This window comes from Leptonotus elevatus, chromosome 2, assembly GCF_054856555.1.
Source record: "Leptonotus elevatus isolate MCC_2025b chromosome 2, RoL_Lele_1.0, whole genome shotgun sequence".
Taxonomy (NCBI): Eukaryota; Metazoa; Chordata; class Actinopteri; order Syngnathiformes; family Syngnathidae; genus Leptonotus; species Leptonotus elevatus.
In genome coordinates, this window is record NC_141240.1 from 21,734,475 (window position 1) to 21,753,428 (window position 18,954).

Below are 18,954 nucleotides of genomic sequence, written 5' to 3' on the forward strand. Positions count from 1 at the left end.
AGCCAGACAGCTGTGATTCATCATTATATCTATGTCGTAAGTATGTATTATACTGCCTTCTAGTGGCCAAGGCGTGCATACCAGAATGAAAAGCACAATTCCCAGTGAATAATGAAGATGCACAAATCATTTAACATCCTAGGCTTCTATACTATTTGAATTATATTATTACAGTATATGACGAACATTACTCCAAAGTTAAGTTATGTAAAAAAATAAAAAACAGAATTTTGGGGCACTGGAATGGAATAACGGCATTACCACTTGAGATTGCTTTCAATAGAGAATGATTCCGTTCGCACACCTCAGAGCTAAACGGCGGATGAAAGGCCACGGGCGTCGGTTGCCTGGCAACAGCATCCCCATTGCAACAGCGAGTTTAGTCAAACGGAGCATGAATCACTTTCAGATCTGTCTCGCCGAATGCGCAGGGGCACCGAGTTCAGACACGCCTCAACGCGCTTCCGCTGAGTGACCGTTATTAGCGTTTTGCACTTGACTTCCCCGAGAGCTTTTCCCACGGCTCAACCAAATGTTTTTTAAATAAATAAATCAGCCCCTGAAGCATTTGAACTTGGCGACATTAAAATTTATAGGCATGTCTGTCATGTATAGAACCACAAAAAAAATCTCAAGAAGCCATATGCCCCAAAGACACCGATAGTCTATCGTTTCCTTTTTGTTTGTTTTTTTGTCCAAGATATTTGATCAGATTGTTGCCAAATTTAAACCGACCAACAAAAAAGTCTCGAGTCTTGCCATACCTGAAAATAAACAGGAAGTCAGCCATTTTGATTTGAAGCAATCATTTTAGGCTTCTTCCCGGAGAATGCCTTTAAAAAGGGGATACTTGACTGATTTAACCATTTTCAGCAATAAAAGTTGATATTTTGTCTAGAACTAATTTGATAAATTCATTATTTCATGTACAATTAATTCCTTTAAAAGCACATTTCGCCACTTGCTGGCGACTGAAAATGTCAACACGTTTTGCTCAGGTAGCGACCATTCATGGCTCAGTTTGCAATTGTCACATGACCAAACCCACAAAACAAGTGAACCATGATTAGTCGTTACCTGAGCTCTGAGCACCCTTTGGGAGTTGAATAAATAGGCCTACTTTTATTTAAAAAAATACTTTTAAAAGTAGAAGTCCCGCCCCCTACAACATAGTGTATTTTTCCCCCGTTGCACGTGTTTTGTTTGTTACAAAAGGCTGGCCGGGCGATCGCGTGTGCGCATGCTCCGTGCATCCTCATCATCCTCATCCTCAGTCTTGCGGCTCCGACTTCCTTTGGCGCAAACACGTCACCTGCCAGCACCGCAGCGCTACAATAACATTGGCGAGGAGATCTCGTAAAGGGTGGGGAGCACATCTGCATTCTACGACAAGAGACGGGGGGCTTCAAAGGTGAAGGTAAGCGCCTCCATCTTGCTTGTTTTCTTCCTCAACGGAAGCCCTCTCAAGGCTGCACCACAAATCGAATTTGAGTATGAGTATGAAAAGAGGGGGGGGGGGGGTCATCCTTCGAAGCCTAAATAATGAACGGACGGATGTGCGATGCGGAACACGTGACGTACGCTGTCAATGGAAGGACAAGATAATGAATGGAGGAAGTGTTTTTCTCCCTAGGAGCACTGACAAGACTTCAGCACATTCAGGAGTTCTACATTTAATGTTGTCTGAAAACGTGCGGCTTTTTTCTTTATCAATACAAAATGTGATTATGTTGCTCGTTTTTTTTTTTTTTAATTACTATATTTTTGGATCTTCACTGATAGTTTATGTTTTGTGTATTTTGGTCATTTTTGGGGGGGATTTATTCCAGAATTGCAGGACATTTTTTGAAGAACACACTTTCTGGGGCGCTGGATTGGGAGTGGGTATGTTTTTAAGAATAACAGGGGATTTATCCAGCTCAACCATCAACAGTACACTTTTTGAGACATTTTATTTGTCACATTTCAAGACATTTACAAAATAATTGAGTCAATACTTTTCTAAAGATAATTTATAATTACTGCATATAGCGATCCTGGCGTCAATCACGCACTGATAAGTGTATTGAGTGAAAAAAATAATAGAAGTTGTCAGTAAGAGTGGCAACGTAAGATGGCTGCCTTCTGGCCATTTGTGAATCTATCATATATACAGAACATCTGTGGCTAGCAATTGTTATGCTTGCTGGTCAAAACAAGTTAGCTCTGATTATCTTGTGTAACGTACAAACAAGAATGAGTGTATGTTTGTGGAATTTTTTTCTTTGATGTTTCATGCTCTTCCATTTGTATTATTTTTTCCTCCACTTCTTGTTTTGCTGTAAACCAGAACTGGTATTTTAATTGTAAATAAAATTTGTATTGAAATTTAAAATCTGCTCAGAAGAAGTAAAAAAAAAACACTTGTAACCAGACTAAGTGCAATTTCTGCAGAGATTGTGTGGGAATGCTGAAAGCTGAATGCTAATAGCTGAATGCTAAGCTAAATGCTCATGAAGGAAATTAAAGGATACATTATATGAAAAGTAATGAACTATTAATTACTAGTAATAGTAATAGCAATAGTAGTATTACTAGTAACTTGTAGTTGAATGATAAATGAATAAAAAGAAAACTGCAATCTGGTGATGGTGGGATTTGAACCATCGCCTCCTTACCTGTCAAAGGTCGCACTAGCTGAAGAGTTGTCATAGCAGGGTTTGAACCCAGTTGAACGTATGGATGGGGGCGTGGAAAGTGTGACTTAGGAAAAAGTTGAATGTCAGTCCAATTGAAAATGAATGGGGAAAAGATATTTAACGTTAAATTGTGTGAATACTGTAAGTACTGTGAAATCATACGGCGTGAATTTTTGAAGCAAGTTGAAATTTGAACAGTGTAAATCGGAAGTATTATGTGGGAGTTCTGGAGTGATCTTCTGAGCTTGATCAAAGGTAATCCTGAAGTTGTTCTTTTTGCTTCCAGCCCCACCAAGCAGTGTCCCGGAATTCTTCAGCAACTGTTTTCTGGGATTGCGAACACAGCCGAGCTCTCCAGCCAGCATGTCGCAGCCGTCTAGCCGAAAGCGAGCGCCCCGGAGCGACTGCTTGGAACGAGCCCTGTCCCTGGCCGTGTGCATGGGCCTCCTGTGGCCTCCGGGGGGGGCGTCGGTGGCGCCCTGCATCTGCGCCTCCAACATCCTGAGCTGCTCCAAGATGAACCTGAGCAGCGTACCGGCGGGGCTGCCGCTCTACACGGCCGTCCTGGATCTCAGCTACAACGACATCGTGCGGCTGAGGTCCGAGTGGACCCCGGTGAAGCTCCCGAAACTGCGTAACCTGATACTGAGCCACAACAATCTTCTCTTCCTGTCTTTGGAGGCCTTTGTGAATGTGAAGCATCTGCGCTACCTGGACCTGTCCTCCAACAACCTGCCGCAGCTGGAGGAGTTTGTCTTTGAGCCGCTGGTCTACCTGGAGGTTCTCCTGTTGTACAACAACAAAATCACCCGGATCGACCACACGGCCTTCATCACCACGCTCAACCTGCAGAAGCTCTACCTGAGCCACAACCAAATCTCCCGATTCCCCGTGGAGCTCATCAGGGAAAAGTCCCGTCTGGAGAAGCTCAGCCTGCTGGACGTGTCGTCCAACAAGATCAAAAGGCTCCCTCTGGACGAGATGCGATTGCTGCCCGCCTGGTTAAGGAACGGCCTCTATTTCCACAACAACCCGCTGCCGTGCCACTGTGACCTCTACACGCTGGTCGCCCACTGGGAACTGCGCAAGCTCAACTCTGTGGCGGACTTCCGAGACGACTTCACTTGCATCCTGCCGGGCCCGCAGAAGATCCAGGTGGACGTGTTTGACCTGAGCGGCGACAGCATGAACTGTAGTACCTTCAAGGAAGCCGAAGAGGAAGCCTTTCTGGAGCAAACGCTCATCCTGGGATGCGACACCAAGCATAGGAACATGCTCAAGACCTGGACGCTTCCTGGACCCTTCGCGCTGATTCCGGGCGCAAACCAGACGGCCAACGTCATGCCGGACGGCAGCCTGAAAGTCAGTCCGGTCCGGTCCGAGGACTCTGGAACCTACACCTGCTTTGCCACCAGCGAGGCCTTCAACGAGACCATCTACGTGGTGCTGAAGGTCCACAACTTCACCATGCACGGCGGCAGCGAGACCCTCAACACGGCGTACACCACCTTGGTGGGCTGCCTGGCCAGCGTGGTCCTGGTCCTGGTCTACCTCTACCTGACGCCGTGCCGCTGCTTCTGCTGCCCCGGCAAGGACAAAGCCCGGGGAGACGACAGCATCCGCTCGTCCGTGCTCAGCGTGACGCCCACCCACGGGGGGGACCCCTCTGCGCTCAACAGGCACGTGGTCTTCACAGACGCCAAGGAGGCCCGGGGCCAGAACGGCAAGCTGAACCCCAACGGGGATCAGGATGACGAGGAGGCGGACGTCGAGGCTCGCTCGCTGATGAAAGGAACCAGGAAGAAGTCCGTCGCCGAGTCCATCAGCTCCGTCTTCTCGGACACTCCCATGATGGTCTGAGAGGGCGGCGAGGAGGAGCAACAAGCAGGACTGTTTTTTTTCCAGCATTCTAATGTGTAGCACTTTTTGATTGACATACTGTGAAAGGAACAAGGAGTGGACGTCTCAGGATTGTTGAAACAACAACCAAACGTTGAATGGAAGCAACTGGACTCTCACAAGAATCCGGTTGCCTCCATTTGACTTTTGCGGATGACCTTGACCTCGATGCCTGAGGATCTACACAGACACTCAGGTCAGGATGTGATAGATGATATTACGCCAGTGTTTGCGATCGCTTCTCGCCTACAACGTATACAGTAGTAGCATAGGAACGGTGTTCCCCCCCAAGACTTGCCGCAAATATCAAAACCATCAAGTAATTACCCAAAACCGTTTTGCTTTATGTTGTGAGACAATATTTAAATGACACGAAGCTTCATATATGTTGGCGCTCGAGTGAAGTGTGGAAAAAAAAAGGAAAACGCAATATCTAATGAAAACACTCACAAGGCGCATGAACATGACACAGACTCTAAACTAAATGCAGAGAAAATGGCCGACCAGATCTTTTTCAATACGGAAGCGTGGAACCGCCATTGTGGAGTAAACATTTTTGACTGGAGAGTACGTTCAAATGTACATGTAGGCTAAATGCTACAACCATAGCATATTTTCCCAAAACGCACTGATCTGTATATATGACTGGATAGCCGATAGCCCATACACGCCCATGCAAGCCGTTGAAGCCACAGGGCGGCCATCTTACCCCTCCCATCTCACGGGCAGACTACTGTATATACGATACATATACAACATACAGATTAGACATATACAGCTCGTAGGCGCTTAGTATAGTGGTTGCAGGGTGTTTACTATTTTTTAACAAGTGTGCTGCTTTGAACACCTTTTTTCTTTTGTTGAATTAGGTATAATTCTTTAATTAATTTTTTTTTTAGGAGTGTCAGGCGATTACATTTTTGAATCATAATTAATCACACGACTTCAATAGTTAACTCGCGATTAATTGCACATTTTATATCTGTTCTGAATGTACAATAAAATGTACAATAAATGTATTCACACTTTTGTTAGCATAAAAATGAAAAAATACAACTAATATAAATATGGCTGCATCTTTTAGTCATTGATACAGTAATTTCAAAATAATTCATAAAATTGTGTTAAAATTAAAAAGATTTATTATACTCTAAAGTGATATTGATTTGTGTTGAGGTCATTATCTGCCACAAGATGGCATAATTACATTTGTAAGACGCTGACAGTTCAGTGCATTTTTCTTTTGATATTAAGAGCTATCTCATCTTTAACAAAGTAACTTGTGAAATTTTTCACATTTTGTAAAATACAACTTGACTCCAGTCTCCACAAATATATGCATTATTCTTAAATTTATTACTGATACATTTTGACGTAGATGTGTCTACTGCGTTGCGACTGGAATTCCCCCAGTACTGGTTTTCCAAGTAAGGGGTGGTCATTAATCGCGTGTTAAAAAAAATTGTGATGTTAAAGGAACTTTAAATTGACTCAAAATGAACGCACTAATTTTGACAACCCTAAAACAAATATACAAGTTTCCTCCTGTAAACATCATTAAGCATATAATTTATCCATGTATTTAAGGCACGTTGTAAAATGTCTGAAGTCCTCTTGTTTATGTTTAACAAATTTAAAACATCATAAATCACGCTGTTTCTACTAAGTACTGTCTCAAATGTTCTGCAATTTCGATACTTATAGGATCGTATGACGAGAAACTTTTCTTGGGAGTGGTAATATGGCGGCTTCAAAAGTCTTGGCCTATCCACTTATATACAGACCAGTGGTTTGAACAGCCAAAAATGTTTACTCCACATTGTCAGTTCCATGCTTCTGTAAGTATCTCAATACAATGGGGTGTGATACGATTGAAGGACGGTACATTTTAAAGTGGAACCATTCTGTTTGTTTCAATGCACGATTTTTTGATTCAAGTTAACTGGAGACAAGATTGATCACGGAACGAATTCAACTCGGATCGCAAGGTACCACTGCAATTGCTTATAAATGCCACAAGGTAACGGAAAAGCACCACATGAAGCTCCCCGAAGTGCATCAACATATTTTCTTGGTACCAAGTTGCCACAAGATAGCACCAAACAATACTTCATTAGACAGATATTTAGCAAATAATAGAGGATTGCCCACTCCAAAAAAAAAAAAATCCACCAATAGGTGAATTTGCGAGTAGCGAAATGTGAATATGTGGGGGAACACTGTACATTTAATCCAGTACAGCAGATTGCCTGTCACTGACCTCGAGTCATCCATAGGACAGGCAAAATAGGTGACAAAGGCTGGATTTGCATTGCATGCTTCAAGTGACGCCAATTCCCATGTCTTGCTCTCAAGTGACCATTATGTTATGTGCCTTGGCAGCGCAGAGCGAGAGAGAGAGAGAAAAACAGAAATCGGATAACCTCCGAAAGGAATCTGATACGTGTAGGATGGCCGCCAAAGTGAGTGGGATGTACCACGTCAATGCTAGCTTGATGTCAACAAACACATTGAAAAGCAAACATAAGACATTAAAAATGATGTAAATATGCTTCGTTAAAGATGTAAAGTATCGGACATTAACTCATTCAATGCCATAAATTCATTAAAAAAAAAATGATTATTAAAAATTAGGGGCGACAAGCAATTCGATTATTTAATTGTAATTAATTGTATGACTTCACTAGTTAACTCACGATTAATCGCAAATTTGATATCTGTTCTAAATGTACAATAAAAACAATTCTAGCTTTTCATACTCCTGTTAACAAAAGCGGAAAAAAATGTTAAACAAATAGAAATAGTTCAAATTAATTTTTGACGTTTTTAGCCGTCTATGGCAGTGAATGAGTTAAATATGATGTAAATATGCTACATTAGAGGTATACTGTAGAACATGAAATATTGTCTGCGAAGCTACATTAGCAGTTTGTAGAACATTAAATATGACGCAAATACAGTGGTGCCTTGAGATACGAGTGACCCGACTTATGAGTTTTTCCAGAACTGAGCCATCGTTCGTAGCATACGTACCTGCTACAACCACACAACGTTGCCTTCCGCTAGCCTGACGCTAACACACATTGCAAACCGTCATAGACGGGCTAGCGATTAGCATGGATAGTCACAGTGTTTATTGGAACACAAATCGTGCCCAACACATGTGAACAGACAATATAACAATATCCACTGGCATATTTTCATTTATCGTCTACAAAAAACAACTAACATTAATGCAGAGTCACTTATAATAGTAGTTGTGAAAGTCTTCTTCGTTTATGTCTTCATGACTGTATTCTACTGCCCCCTGGTGGCCAAGTCGCACACACCAGGAGCAGCCACAATGAATTAATCATTATATTTAATGATGTTACTACTATATGTTTATATACTAAAATATAGAGAGCTATTTTCTTTTATTACAGTAGGCTGGAACAGATGAGTGGCTTTTGAGATTTGAGTAATTGAATGGAATGAATTAGACTTGTATCTCAAGACACCAATGTATACTACATTAGAGAAACCCAGGCCTAAGTAAAAGCTATATCCTTCCATATTTATCGTTTACTTCAGTGTTGCCACTGCCTGGTGTTGACGCTTGTGTCGTTATTAAGTGCAATTTGTGTGTTGCTGTTTTTATGTGTGAATGTAAACGCTGTCAAATGGGATCACTTACATCTAAATGGAAAGTGGGCATTAAGTGGGCATTAAGTGGGAATTAGGCCCTTGGACCTGCAATGTAAATCCAGCCTAAGTGGATCCATCAGACATTTTACTGAGGAAAGTGTAGCATCAAAATAAGGACATAACAAAACATAGCTGACCTATCCTTTTGTAGTCACTGTTCATACATTTTACTCTGTATAACTACGCTGTGTAAGCCTTACGTGACTAAAACAAGACATAACCTCCAGCAAATAAATATTGAATGCAGGGAAGCACTTTGTCTGACTCGTGGTGTGAACATATTTGGCATGGATGGTTCTGAAAGCAAATCATCATTCATGTCATTCAAGCAACACTGAATCAAGAAGATTTCAACTTGCTGAGTGTGGGTTTGAAATTGGAGGAACATAAATGGAGGAAAATTATTACACCCAATCTTGAAATATTTTTTTTCCTATCCAGTTGTAGTCTATAAATCACATTAATGGTGGAATTCATTTTCTTAAATGATGCAACTTGTTCTCATTTTTTTAATGATTTATCTCACAACAGGGTGGTTAGACTTTTGATATCCACAGTATATTTCCTGGCGACCAATCCAGTATGTACCCAGCCTTACGTTTGTTGTTTGACGAATGAACATTTAAGGTTTTCCAGCCTCCCAAAAGGGCATCGTGTTCATTTCCTGGATGAGTGGTGGACACAATTGGCATGGCCTGAGGCAATGGCTTTGTGGTGTTGTTGTTGTTGTTGTTGTTGTAGTGTGACTCATGAGAAAAAGACACATCGTGGTACGGCCACGTTGTTTTTGATGACTCACGTGCGTCACGGCTCGATTCCATTTTGTCCGTGTTAATTCCAAGAGCTGTCAATTTAATGCTCCAAATAGCTCACATTTCCACAAGCTGTCAGAAAAAGTTACAATTTACATGGGGAAATAATTCTATTCAAATGTAATTCACTCAAGTTAAATACAAATTGTACCTAAATAAATGTTGAAAAGTAAACCATTCTAAAACACGAAATTCAACTAACTAAACTGTCCTTAACAAACGAATTAAATAAAGTTTAAGCCACTGTTAGCAGAGGTGGCAAATCCAGGTCCAGAAAGATGCCAGCTAGCTAGCTCCCTAGCAGGTAAACGAGCACCACGGGAGCTAGCTAGCTAGCACCTGGGGCTAAAGCCAAACTGTGGCAGGGTTTTTACTTTCTGGACCTGGATTTGCCACAACTGACTGTTAACAATATGTAGTTCGAACATTGAATTAAGTGATTATTCACAAACCACTAGAGGGCGCCAATCAAGAATCAATTTTGTATAACAAAATTATACTTCTTGTGAAAAAAGTCCCATATATGTTGCACTCTGGCAGTGTAATCCTCCTTTTTTTCCCATTTTTTTCCCATTTTTGTTCATTCGGTAATTTTACCGATTCGACATGTCATCATCATTGCTCTCTCTCTCTTTTTGTATCTTTTATTTATTTTGTATGTATGTGCATGTGCGGGTGTACTCATTAATTCACCTAAAACCTATTAAAAATCCCATACCGTTCACCTAAACCGAATACTTCAGAATCCAGCTAGAGTTGTGAGGTTGTCAGGAGACCCGAGGAAGGATCAAAGAAATGAAAGGAAAGTGAAATCCAGCACCGACCAGACATCACCTACTACCCACCGGGTTACCAACCAGAGTCTTTCACCACCCGCGCCCCAAGCCCAACGCAACAGAACGTTGCACGGCAGGTCCGCCAGGCACCCCACTCCCCCCACCCGGCACCCACCACAACCCAGCCCCAGCCGCCTCCAAGCCCCCAGATACCCCCACCCCCACCCACCCAGCCACCCGTACCCCCCCCCAACCCCACCACCACCAACCGCCAGCCCCCCAAACCCCGGGGACCACCCGTAACCAGGCATCGGTGCCGGAGAGGGGCCGGACATCGGAGCGGCGAGGGCACCCGCGCCCACCCCACTTCCAGCAGCGTGGTGGGACGGAACACTGGGGGCGGAGTAGTGTAATCCTCCTAAAGGCGCTCTGAGGGTGAAATTGGCAGAATAGTCCGGGCACCTCTTCAGCGTGGGTGTGAAAGGAAGTCCCGCTCGCCAGGATCATATAATGTAGCACCTCTAGTGTTGGAACTAACACCCGTTTCGTTAGACAGGGACACATTTTGCTCGGATGCAGCAGTTGAATCTTTTTCAAGTGTTAGTAGGTCTGCCATCTTGCGGATGGATGGATGGATAGATAGATAGATGGACGGCGTACAATAGTGTTAGTATATGAATACAAAGGTGTGAAAATGTTACAAATAGGCTACTGTATTTGTCTCTAGGGTTAAATTTAAAGATAAGCTAAAATGCACTCTAATCGTTACAGGTGGACTTAATTTGACCTTTTGTAAACTTTTAAATCCATGTTCAACTGTTCACTATATCAGTACTTTTTTCTTTTTTAACTTTACTCACCTTTAAAGGTTATAGTGTATTTTGGGTTTGCCATTTTTACCCTAAATCCCAATGTCCCTAGTTTGTTGGAAGTTGTGTACGATCACAATGAAAGCAGCAGACATTTCACAAACAGTAAAAATAAGGATTTATTCCGCAAAAGCATTTTATTTATTTTCCTAGAAAAAAAGATCCACTTTTTAGAAGTTCTTTAGAAAGTTTCTTTAGCCTTTGTTTTGACTTAACAGTTCTAAAAAGTAAATACATTGTTTAAATTCATCAGCATGTTGTTGAGGTATATTTATGTTCATCCGCTGAGACGTGAAGAAAAGTACAGTCAACCCGAGCCCATTTGCTAATTTTTCTATACAATACAGTATACATGTTACTAAAACTATTGGCCCCGGTACTGTATACGAATTGGGGTAACTTTATTTTGTGTACCTGTGTCCTTGTACATTTGTCTATTGTGCTCTAGTGGGTTTGTGTTCCCCATGTGAAAAATATCAATGGCGTCATCAGCGATTAGTCGATGTCAACCCCCCCCCCCCAAAAAAAAGTCATGCATCCCTGAATCTACTTAAGTCCAAGCATCCTTGTGCCCTCATGGACTTTCTACATTTTAATGTTCCATTCGCTAGCGAACAATAGCTGTTGTTAGTGGCCACTAGTGGTTGTTCACTGATCTTAACGGTCACTAGCAGTCCTTAGTGGTTTTGAGCTGTTAGCAGTTGTTGTATGATGACGCAAGATGAGTTTGACATGATATTAAAGTGTGTTTTTTATTTATTTATCCTAGTTTGTGGTATATTTAGGCTTTAAAATATGAATATAGGAAAGTAAAAAAAAAAAATTGAGGGTGGGGTGGGGGCAGCACGTCTACTACTGTTGGATATTTGGTTTGGTTCCTAACTACTGCAAATAGCTTTCGGGTTGACTGTAGATATCTTTGTAACAATAAGCAGACCTAGTCATGTGTGTAGAGTCAGAGAGTAAACAAGCATTCATACCATTCATGACTGGCTTCAAATTCTTTCCGTCGTCTTTTGCGCCTGCAGTGAAGAAAACACAAACGTACTCAGACCAACAGATACTCACTTTTCTTACCTTGTTGAATAGCAGTCACGTATCTTTATAGGATCACCATAATAAACAAACATGCTGTTCAATTATTATTGCAAAAATGTCAAATGAACTGTTTTCATTGTTTATTACACAAAGAAGTGTCATTAAAAAGAAACTAAAAACTAAAACTATAATCTTATATGATTAACTTTGAACTACTCAGGGCCCAAGCAGCAGGCTGTTTATTCTTACAGTATTCTTCTAACCAATGATTTTTCCCCCCAACATGTCTGAAAACTCTATATTTTTTTAAATGTGTGCATACTGGTAAAAAATATATATATATATATATATATATATATATATATATATATATATATTAGATGTCCATGACTCGACCTAGCCTCCTGGAAAGATAAATAAATAAATGAATAAATCCCCTGACACAAGTTTCACCAATCGATATGAAATTGGGTGGTCATGCTTATCATAACTGGATGTACCAAAAAGTCTCGAGGACCCATCCGCGAAAATTAAACAGGAAGTCAGCCGTTTTAATTTGAATCCGCCATTTGGGCAAATTTCCTCAGTAGAGCCCTCTGGAAAGACTTTTTCCAAATTTGCCTCCAGCCTCAGTACAGCATTTACCAATTCATGGGAAATTGGGTGGACATGTATATCATAACAGAAAGCACAAAACAAGTCTCAAGGACCCATGCCTGAAAATGAGTCAGCCATTTTTGGTTTGAAGCAGCCATTTTGGGCAAATTCCAGAGCTTATACTTTGAACTACTACAAAATTGGCCCAAATCCGAAGCAAGTGTGCGAGACAAAGTAAAAAAATGTTTTTTTAAGTTTCACACAATAGAGTTAATAATGAGATACAAACAATGTTAACTGAGTTTTTTTTTTCAAGGTTTCTAACTATTCTGGGTAATTAAACAAGCCCCAGACTGAAATGACCCAGGAACATCAAACAGCATGCCAGAAAGCTTAGCAAACACGTATAAACATATAAACAACAAAGCATACTCACTCTTTTCGACCTCTTCCCGTTGCCGTGAGCACACGACAGCAAATCAGAGGCACCGTCTCCTGTCCAAGAGACGCACTCGTCGCAAGGAAGGGAGCTCAAACGTTGACACTTGAGAGGTTTCGAGTCACTGTCGGCTTTTCGCTTCTGTCCAAGACGTTTGCAGTCGGAACCCGGGCTAAGAGGACGGGGCGATGTTTTCTCACCAGGGGCGTGACCACTGGCTGGCCTTGGCACGTTGGTACCCTGAGGTGCACTTTCCAGTTGTGAGGTAGCGGTAGCGATGCAAAGGGAGCGTCCGGGACCACTCTTGACAGAAGAACCTGCGACGCGACGTGACCTGAGAGTTGATGATGCTTGAGGTATTTTCCTGGAATTTAGACGAAAATGAAGCTTATTGGAAACAAAATGGAAGTTGGATGTGGAACGGACTGTGGTCCAACTTGAGTATTGCCGTTTGTGGAAATTGGTCGCAGTGTGACTCACTTCCACAGTTGGGCAGTAACATGGCGCTCCAACATGGCGGCAAGGGCGAAGCGCAGGTGGTGCAGGCGTCTGTCGAAGGTGAAGAGGCTGCATCCGAGCGGGCGGCATCCGAAAGTGCATAGCTGAACCAACCACAAAAGCAAACAATAATCAAACCATGTTCTGATGCCTCATTTTTAAAGAAATTATTGATCAAGCGCCAGAGTAAAAGAACCGTCTTCGAAGCAAAAAGGTAAGCAGAGCTGCAGTGTCAGTCAGCCCAAATTAGGAATGCCAGCATTAGCTGATAATGCTCAGCTAAATTGCTAATGCTAAGACCACTGGCGGTCAGTTTAATGCAAGCCGGGCTCATCATTTGCATAACATGCATAACAGCATGTGAGACGGGATGAAGGCTAGCTCGCTGCATACAAGCCTTTTCACACTGCATTTAGCAGAATGCAGCGAGCCGTCGATGAAGCCATTCGTTATGTATGTGCTGCAAAGGCAAGACGTGGAATGCTATATCAAGCCAAGGTAGGCATTTACCGTTGCGGCAACATGCTTATAGTTGAAAAAGGTTCAATTTAAGAAGACTTCATCTTTCAATAGGAGGGGGGTTGGCCGAGTGATTTCAGAGTGCCAGGAACAATATAGCAACCAGTGGAAAAAGCATTCCTGCTACTTCCAAGCAACCACTTCCAAATATGGGCAAGCTTGCACTGGAGCGCCGTCGTCCGCTTGTCATTGTAATTTACATGTTAAAAATTGAAGGAGCTGAAGAAGAAGGATTAGACTTTGTGAGGGCGTAAAACCCGCAAAAAAAGCCACCTTTTTATTTGTGTAAACAACGGAGACAGCAGGGCTTCGTGTCATATTTAGAACACTCCTGTATTTTATTTTGTTTTACAGTGTCTTGTAAAACTCTATTCGTCCCTTTGCTTAAATGTGCGAAATATTCGCGACAGTGCGTCTTGTTGTTACTCACACCAAGAGGTTTGGGGTGCCAAGGTGTGGCAGACAAGTCAGCAACGTCCGCTGGCTCATCGCCTTCATTTTCCTCACTGGACAGCAGGCCCTGGTTGAAGGGATACAGGGTTTGGACCTCCATGTTGACGGTGCGGTCTGCCTCGTCTTCTGGAACGTTTTGTGATGAAGCCCTGCTGAGACGAAGATGAGGACGAGAAGAATGCGTCATTGTTGTGATCGAGTAGCCTTCTACATTATGATGTCACAATTTGGCAAATTTACATAATTGAGTTTCTTGGCTCATGATTTGACAGCTTGGCTGGGGGAAGGCCTTTGAATGGACAACAATATGTGAAACACTATCATGTCCAGGAACCATTCCAGTTGTGTCAAAGCCAAAAGGTAAGCATAGCTGCAGTGTTAGCACAGATTAGCATTGGCTAACAGTGTTAGCCTCTGATAAGATGTTGTGTGAAATGTTTTGCGATGTGTCCGCTGCATTTTGTAACCTGCACGGAACGGTTAAACTTTAACGAACATAATAATTCAGCTACTTGGTGATGAAGCGCTGCCTCCCCTGGGGAAAATGCAATGAAATCTTCAAAGGCACTCTGGCGAGTAGCCATCTTGTCACAGTGCACAAGCTACCCCCCTGCAGTCAATTTAAATGCATTACAAGGCTCCTCTACCTGAGAATGTGGCAGTTTCTCATGTTTATGTTCTCTTGGAGAGTGTCCAAGTCTTGACCTGCAGCACGCCGCTTCACAGCCACAGAGACGACTTTAGTCTGAAGGACAGCGTTAATACGTCCACATGACGACAGCAGTGACGACAAAAAAAAAAAGACTGGAATAAATGTTTACATTGCATATTCGCTTGCAGGGTGGTTTCTTTCCTGGATCTGGAGCACAGCTTTGATTTTTTAGGTCACATTCTTGCTCTTCATAGGGAAAACACAATACAATGCAAATCAAATTGGATCAATTTGACCTGCAACATAACAGGAAGACAAACGGCGTTTGTGCAAATCCGACTTTGGGTTATCGGTCCCTGCAGCGGAGGAGTGGGACAGTGACTTGAGCGCTTGGCTGCGGGCGAGTTAGTGGAGGAAGAGGGACAACCAAGGCCCGGGGACTGAGCTGGAGGACCCCCACTCAAAAGTGTGAAAGCAGACTGGAGAGGAAGGGCCGGCGGGTTCACTGCTGAAGATAAACTGCAAAAACGGGAGAGGGAATGTTGCATAAAATAGTCACAATCAATTAGAAAATGAAATTGTGTAGAAATTGAGTGTGCATAATACAGAGTTGACATTGCACTGAAACGCTGAGGAGTTAATTGAGTTATTAATTGACTTAAAATATGAGTGTAGCTATATATTACGGAAGCATATTGCATTCACTTGAAAAAAACAAATTTTTGGGGGGAGCTTTGTTTTTTTGAGTATTTTTTTAATTGTCTGTTTTTCTGAATATTTTTTTCCGTTTTAGATAAAAAAAATTCTGTCAAAAAAATATTCAGAAAAACAGGCTGAAATTTTTTTCCCGGAAAAACAGGAGGAAAATTACTCAAAAAAACAGGGGTGGAAATTATTCCAAAAAAATATTTAAAAAACGGGAAAAAATTATTTTAAAAAACAGAGCTGGTGTTCTGTTTTTCGGAGTAATTTTTTTTTTTTTACCTCTGAACTTCAACTGACTTGTTGCAGGCTCGCTAATAGCAGAAGCGGACACTTTCCCACATATTTCCATATGCAATAAGATGGTCATGTTTACTTACTGGCTCTCAATAAAGGAATGAATGTGTATACTGTATTGTGGTTTGTTCTCTAATTTTTGAGGGAAAAAGCTTTAAATTTTTTTGGGGAAAAAAAATATTTTATAAAACGGAAAAATTACTCAAAAAAACAGAAAAAAAATATTCAGAAAAACAGAGGAACATTTTTTTTTAAACAAAAAAATATTACTCAAAAAACATGGGGGAAATATTCAATAAAACTGAAAAAAAATACTCCAAAAAACTAACCTCCCCCCAAAAATTAGTAAAAAAAACTGGACTTTTTTTCCAAGTGAATGCAATACACTTCCGTAATATATCGCTGATTTAAGAATGTAATAAAATGGCAAAAAGGAAAGTACTAATCATTCTCAGATGATATACTTTGCGCTTCTAATTTAAAAAATAAATAATCAAATCCGCTGTAAACCATTTATTTTAAGGCAAAAAAACTATCCTCCATTAATTGCTGAGAAATTGTCCTTTTCACTCTTTTTGTGCTCTGGTGACATCTTAGTGCCAAAGAAATGTTGTTGATAAGGTTAATTTACATGGCAATTAGAGTACAGTAACTTTTTAGAGTGGTCGTCAACTACTGCCCAGCGACAAATGGGTGATCACCGTACCACCATTTCATTTACCTCCCATCTTTCTTTTGGGTCTTCACCGGCTTGAGATGGTGGATGTGATGTGATCTTAAAGTTACGTCTGCAAAATGTCCATCGTCCTCCCCGGAAAGGTATAGGTTGGCGGGGCAGCCAGGGCGAGGTCGTGGCTGAGGGGCCAAGTGACGCCCCTGCCCGCACGTCTTTGGGGGGAGGCCATGTCTCCTCTCACAGTGTCGCTCAAAGGCTTGCGGCTTTACCACCTGGCCGCAGTGGCCGCACACCACCAAGTAGAAATCGTCACGGGAGGGACACTCGCCATATATGTGCATGTCTGGAGAGGCGCACACCACACACACCCCCCAAAAAAATGCCTTAAGATGTAGACGAGCACAAATTTGCACACCTTTTTTTTTGTACACGCTCAGCCAAAATTAAAATGGAGCCCTGGTATTCTTATTGGGAAACGTTAACAAAAAAACAAACACATTTAGTCATTTTTGATTGAACTCCAGTTAGCAACAAAAGTTAAAAATAAGGACTTAGACACAAACTGTCTCTCAGTGGAGCTCTTTTATTACCTTCTTTCCAGAGGCTAACACTCTCACGACTACTCCTCCCATACTTGCTGCCACCTTGGACACATGTCTCTGCTGCATGAAAGATGAGACAGCGTCACAGATTACGAAAACATCAACATATACAGTACAACACATATTGCATGTCAATCAATGGTAAAGTTATTACAGCAAACATTATGCAAAAAGCCATTTGTCATTAAATTATGTGCCTGCTGGACGCATTAATAGTTTTTCCAAGCTGACTTTGGACAAGAGGCGGTGCAAATAGACAAACAACAAACGGGTCACTAGTCGATGTCTGGGCATGGGCATGTCATATTTATTCTGGTTTAACTCCTAAAACAGCCTCAAAGTCTAACAGTTCGTGCAGTCGTTGCCTGGGTAAAACATCTTCCCAGTTTGATACAGCGGCCGAAGCACTATCATATCCAAGGTAAGCAGAGCTGCAGCATTAGCACAGATTAGCATTATTTTTGCCGAGTGTTACTAGTTTTAATAATGCTCAGTTAATTTGTAGACACAAGGGTGAGAGTGGTATTGTTTTTTTCCCACCATGTCACACCGTTTGATTAATTAGAATAAATAATAATTATAATAATAATAATAATGATGATAACTGTAATAATAGTCATAAAATATTCCAGTGGCTTGATGATGAAATGTTGCATCCGCCAGTGATACTGCAATGAACTCTTGATGGGTGCTCCCTTTTACAGAGACCCAAACGTGACATGAAAGTGGGGGATTGTGGCCGCAATGTAAATTTTACATTTCAAAAATATATTTGTGGCTACAAAATACAAAATTGTAGGCATTAACTATAATTGTGGACACAAAATACAAAATAACTATATTAACATAACTCTGGACGGTTGAGAACACAAATCGAGCGCACCCTCTCAGGAAACGCTAAGTAAGAGAAGTCCAAATGTACACTCCATTTGCTTACCCAGTCGTCCGAATTTTCCATGAGAATTATATTTATCCCAGTGTTTTATGCGCAAATTATATCTACTCCGTGGCCACAAATTAGTATTTTGTGCTCACGTTAAATCGTGATAGCAAAGTAGAAAAATTATTCTCTTCATTAGTTGGGAGTCGGCGAACAAGTCTGTGGCTAACAAACATTTGTATTTACACACGGAATGCAAGTTTCGTGTTAAGTAAGAGAGTAAGTAAGTAAATAAGTAAGTAAGTATTAGTAAATATATGTAAGCAAGCCAAGCAAGCAGAATTTTTTTTTTAAAGACATGATGGGTTTGCCCAACTGTTTGGAGCGAGGGAAGTATAAATATCACTTACGCACTAGGACCCAGTGGCTCTTTTTGTTTGGGTTACTTTTAAATGCCGCTGTTCCCTACTCCAAACAACACACACACGCATAAAACCCAGGATACAGTACTAGCAAGTCGCCAAGGTGATAATAATGACGGTGCGTTTTGAGGCCAGGTGTGCGACTCACCGTCTGATGTCAAAATATTCACTCCGTCCACCCAACAATTCCAATTTAATCCGATAAAATCCTCGAGATTAAGACATCGGCCTTCCACTGCGGCCATTATTGCTCTTATCACGGCGCGTTTATTTGATTGGCGCACAATCATGACGTCATAACAGTGTAAACGTAGTAAAAGTAGTGGGTTAAAGTGGTGTTACCGTATTGCTTAGCGTTTATTCGATATCCTACTAGTAGCTACGATGTTTGTTCTTACATGTAAAGTTTTTGTTTCCACTACTGTACCGCATTTCTGCACAGTACACACTAGTCCAAC

The 18,954-nt window shown here is 41.7% G+C and overlaps 2 protein-coding genes across 2 annotated transcripts; one reads left to right on the forward strand and one right to left on the reverse strand.

The window, feature by feature from the left end:
- Positions 1-1,254: 1,254 nt before the first annotated feature.
- amigo1 (adhesion molecule with Ig-like domain 1) lies at positions 1,255-8,518 on the forward strand. The gene is made up of 2 exons (XM_086068854.1): positions 1,255-1,417; positions 2,965-8,518. Exon 2 carries the CDS (start codon positions 3,042-3,044, stop codon positions 4,536-4,538), a length of 1,497 nt encoding a protein of 498 aa, XP_085924980.1. The 5' UTR covers positions 1,255-1,417; positions 2,965-3,041; the 3' UTR covers positions 4,539-8,518.
- A 2,297-nt stretch (positions 8,519-10,815) lies between these two features.
- On the reverse strand, positions 10,816-18,653 carry LOC147178875 (ataxin-7-like protein 2). The gene is made up of 11 exons (XM_086068855.1): positions 18,645-18,653; positions 18,485-18,539; positions 17,183-17,254; positions 16,638-16,935; positions 15,258-15,436; positions 15,087-15,163; positions 14,913-15,010; positions 14,243-14,417; positions 13,276-13,397; positions 12,793-13,159; positions 10,816-11,743 (listed from the first exon to the last, which is right to left on the reverse strand). The coding sequence occupies exons 4-11, from the start codon at positions 16,931-16,933 to the stop codon at positions 11,717-11,719; spliced, it is 1,341 nt and encodes a 446-aa protein (XP_085924981.1). The 5' UTR covers positions 16,934-16,935; positions 17,183-17,254; positions 18,485-18,539; positions 18,645-18,653; the 3' UTR covers positions 10,816-11,716.
- Between the last annotated feature and the right edge of the window lie 301 nt (positions 18,654-18,954).

Excerpts from the sequence above, each read along its gene's own strand:
- LOC147178875 (XM_086068855.1), bottom strand. The coding sequence starts at position 16,933 with ATGCACATATATGGCGAGTGTCCCTCCCGTGACGATTTCTACTTGGTG. Across the intron at positions 15,437-16,637 it reads ACCCAAAAGAAAGATGGGAG|TTTATCTTCAGCAGTGAACC; the intron begins GTAAATGAAATG and ends CCGTTTTTGCAG. Across the intron at positions 14,418-14,912 it reads AGAAACTGCCACATTCTCAG|CAGGGCTTCATCACAAAACG; the intron begins GTAGAGGAGCCT and ends TCTTCGTCTCAG.
- amigo1 (XM_086068854.1), top strand. The coding sequence starts at position 3,042 with ATGTCGCAGCCGTCTAGCCGAAAGCGAGCGCCCCGGAGCGACTGCTTG.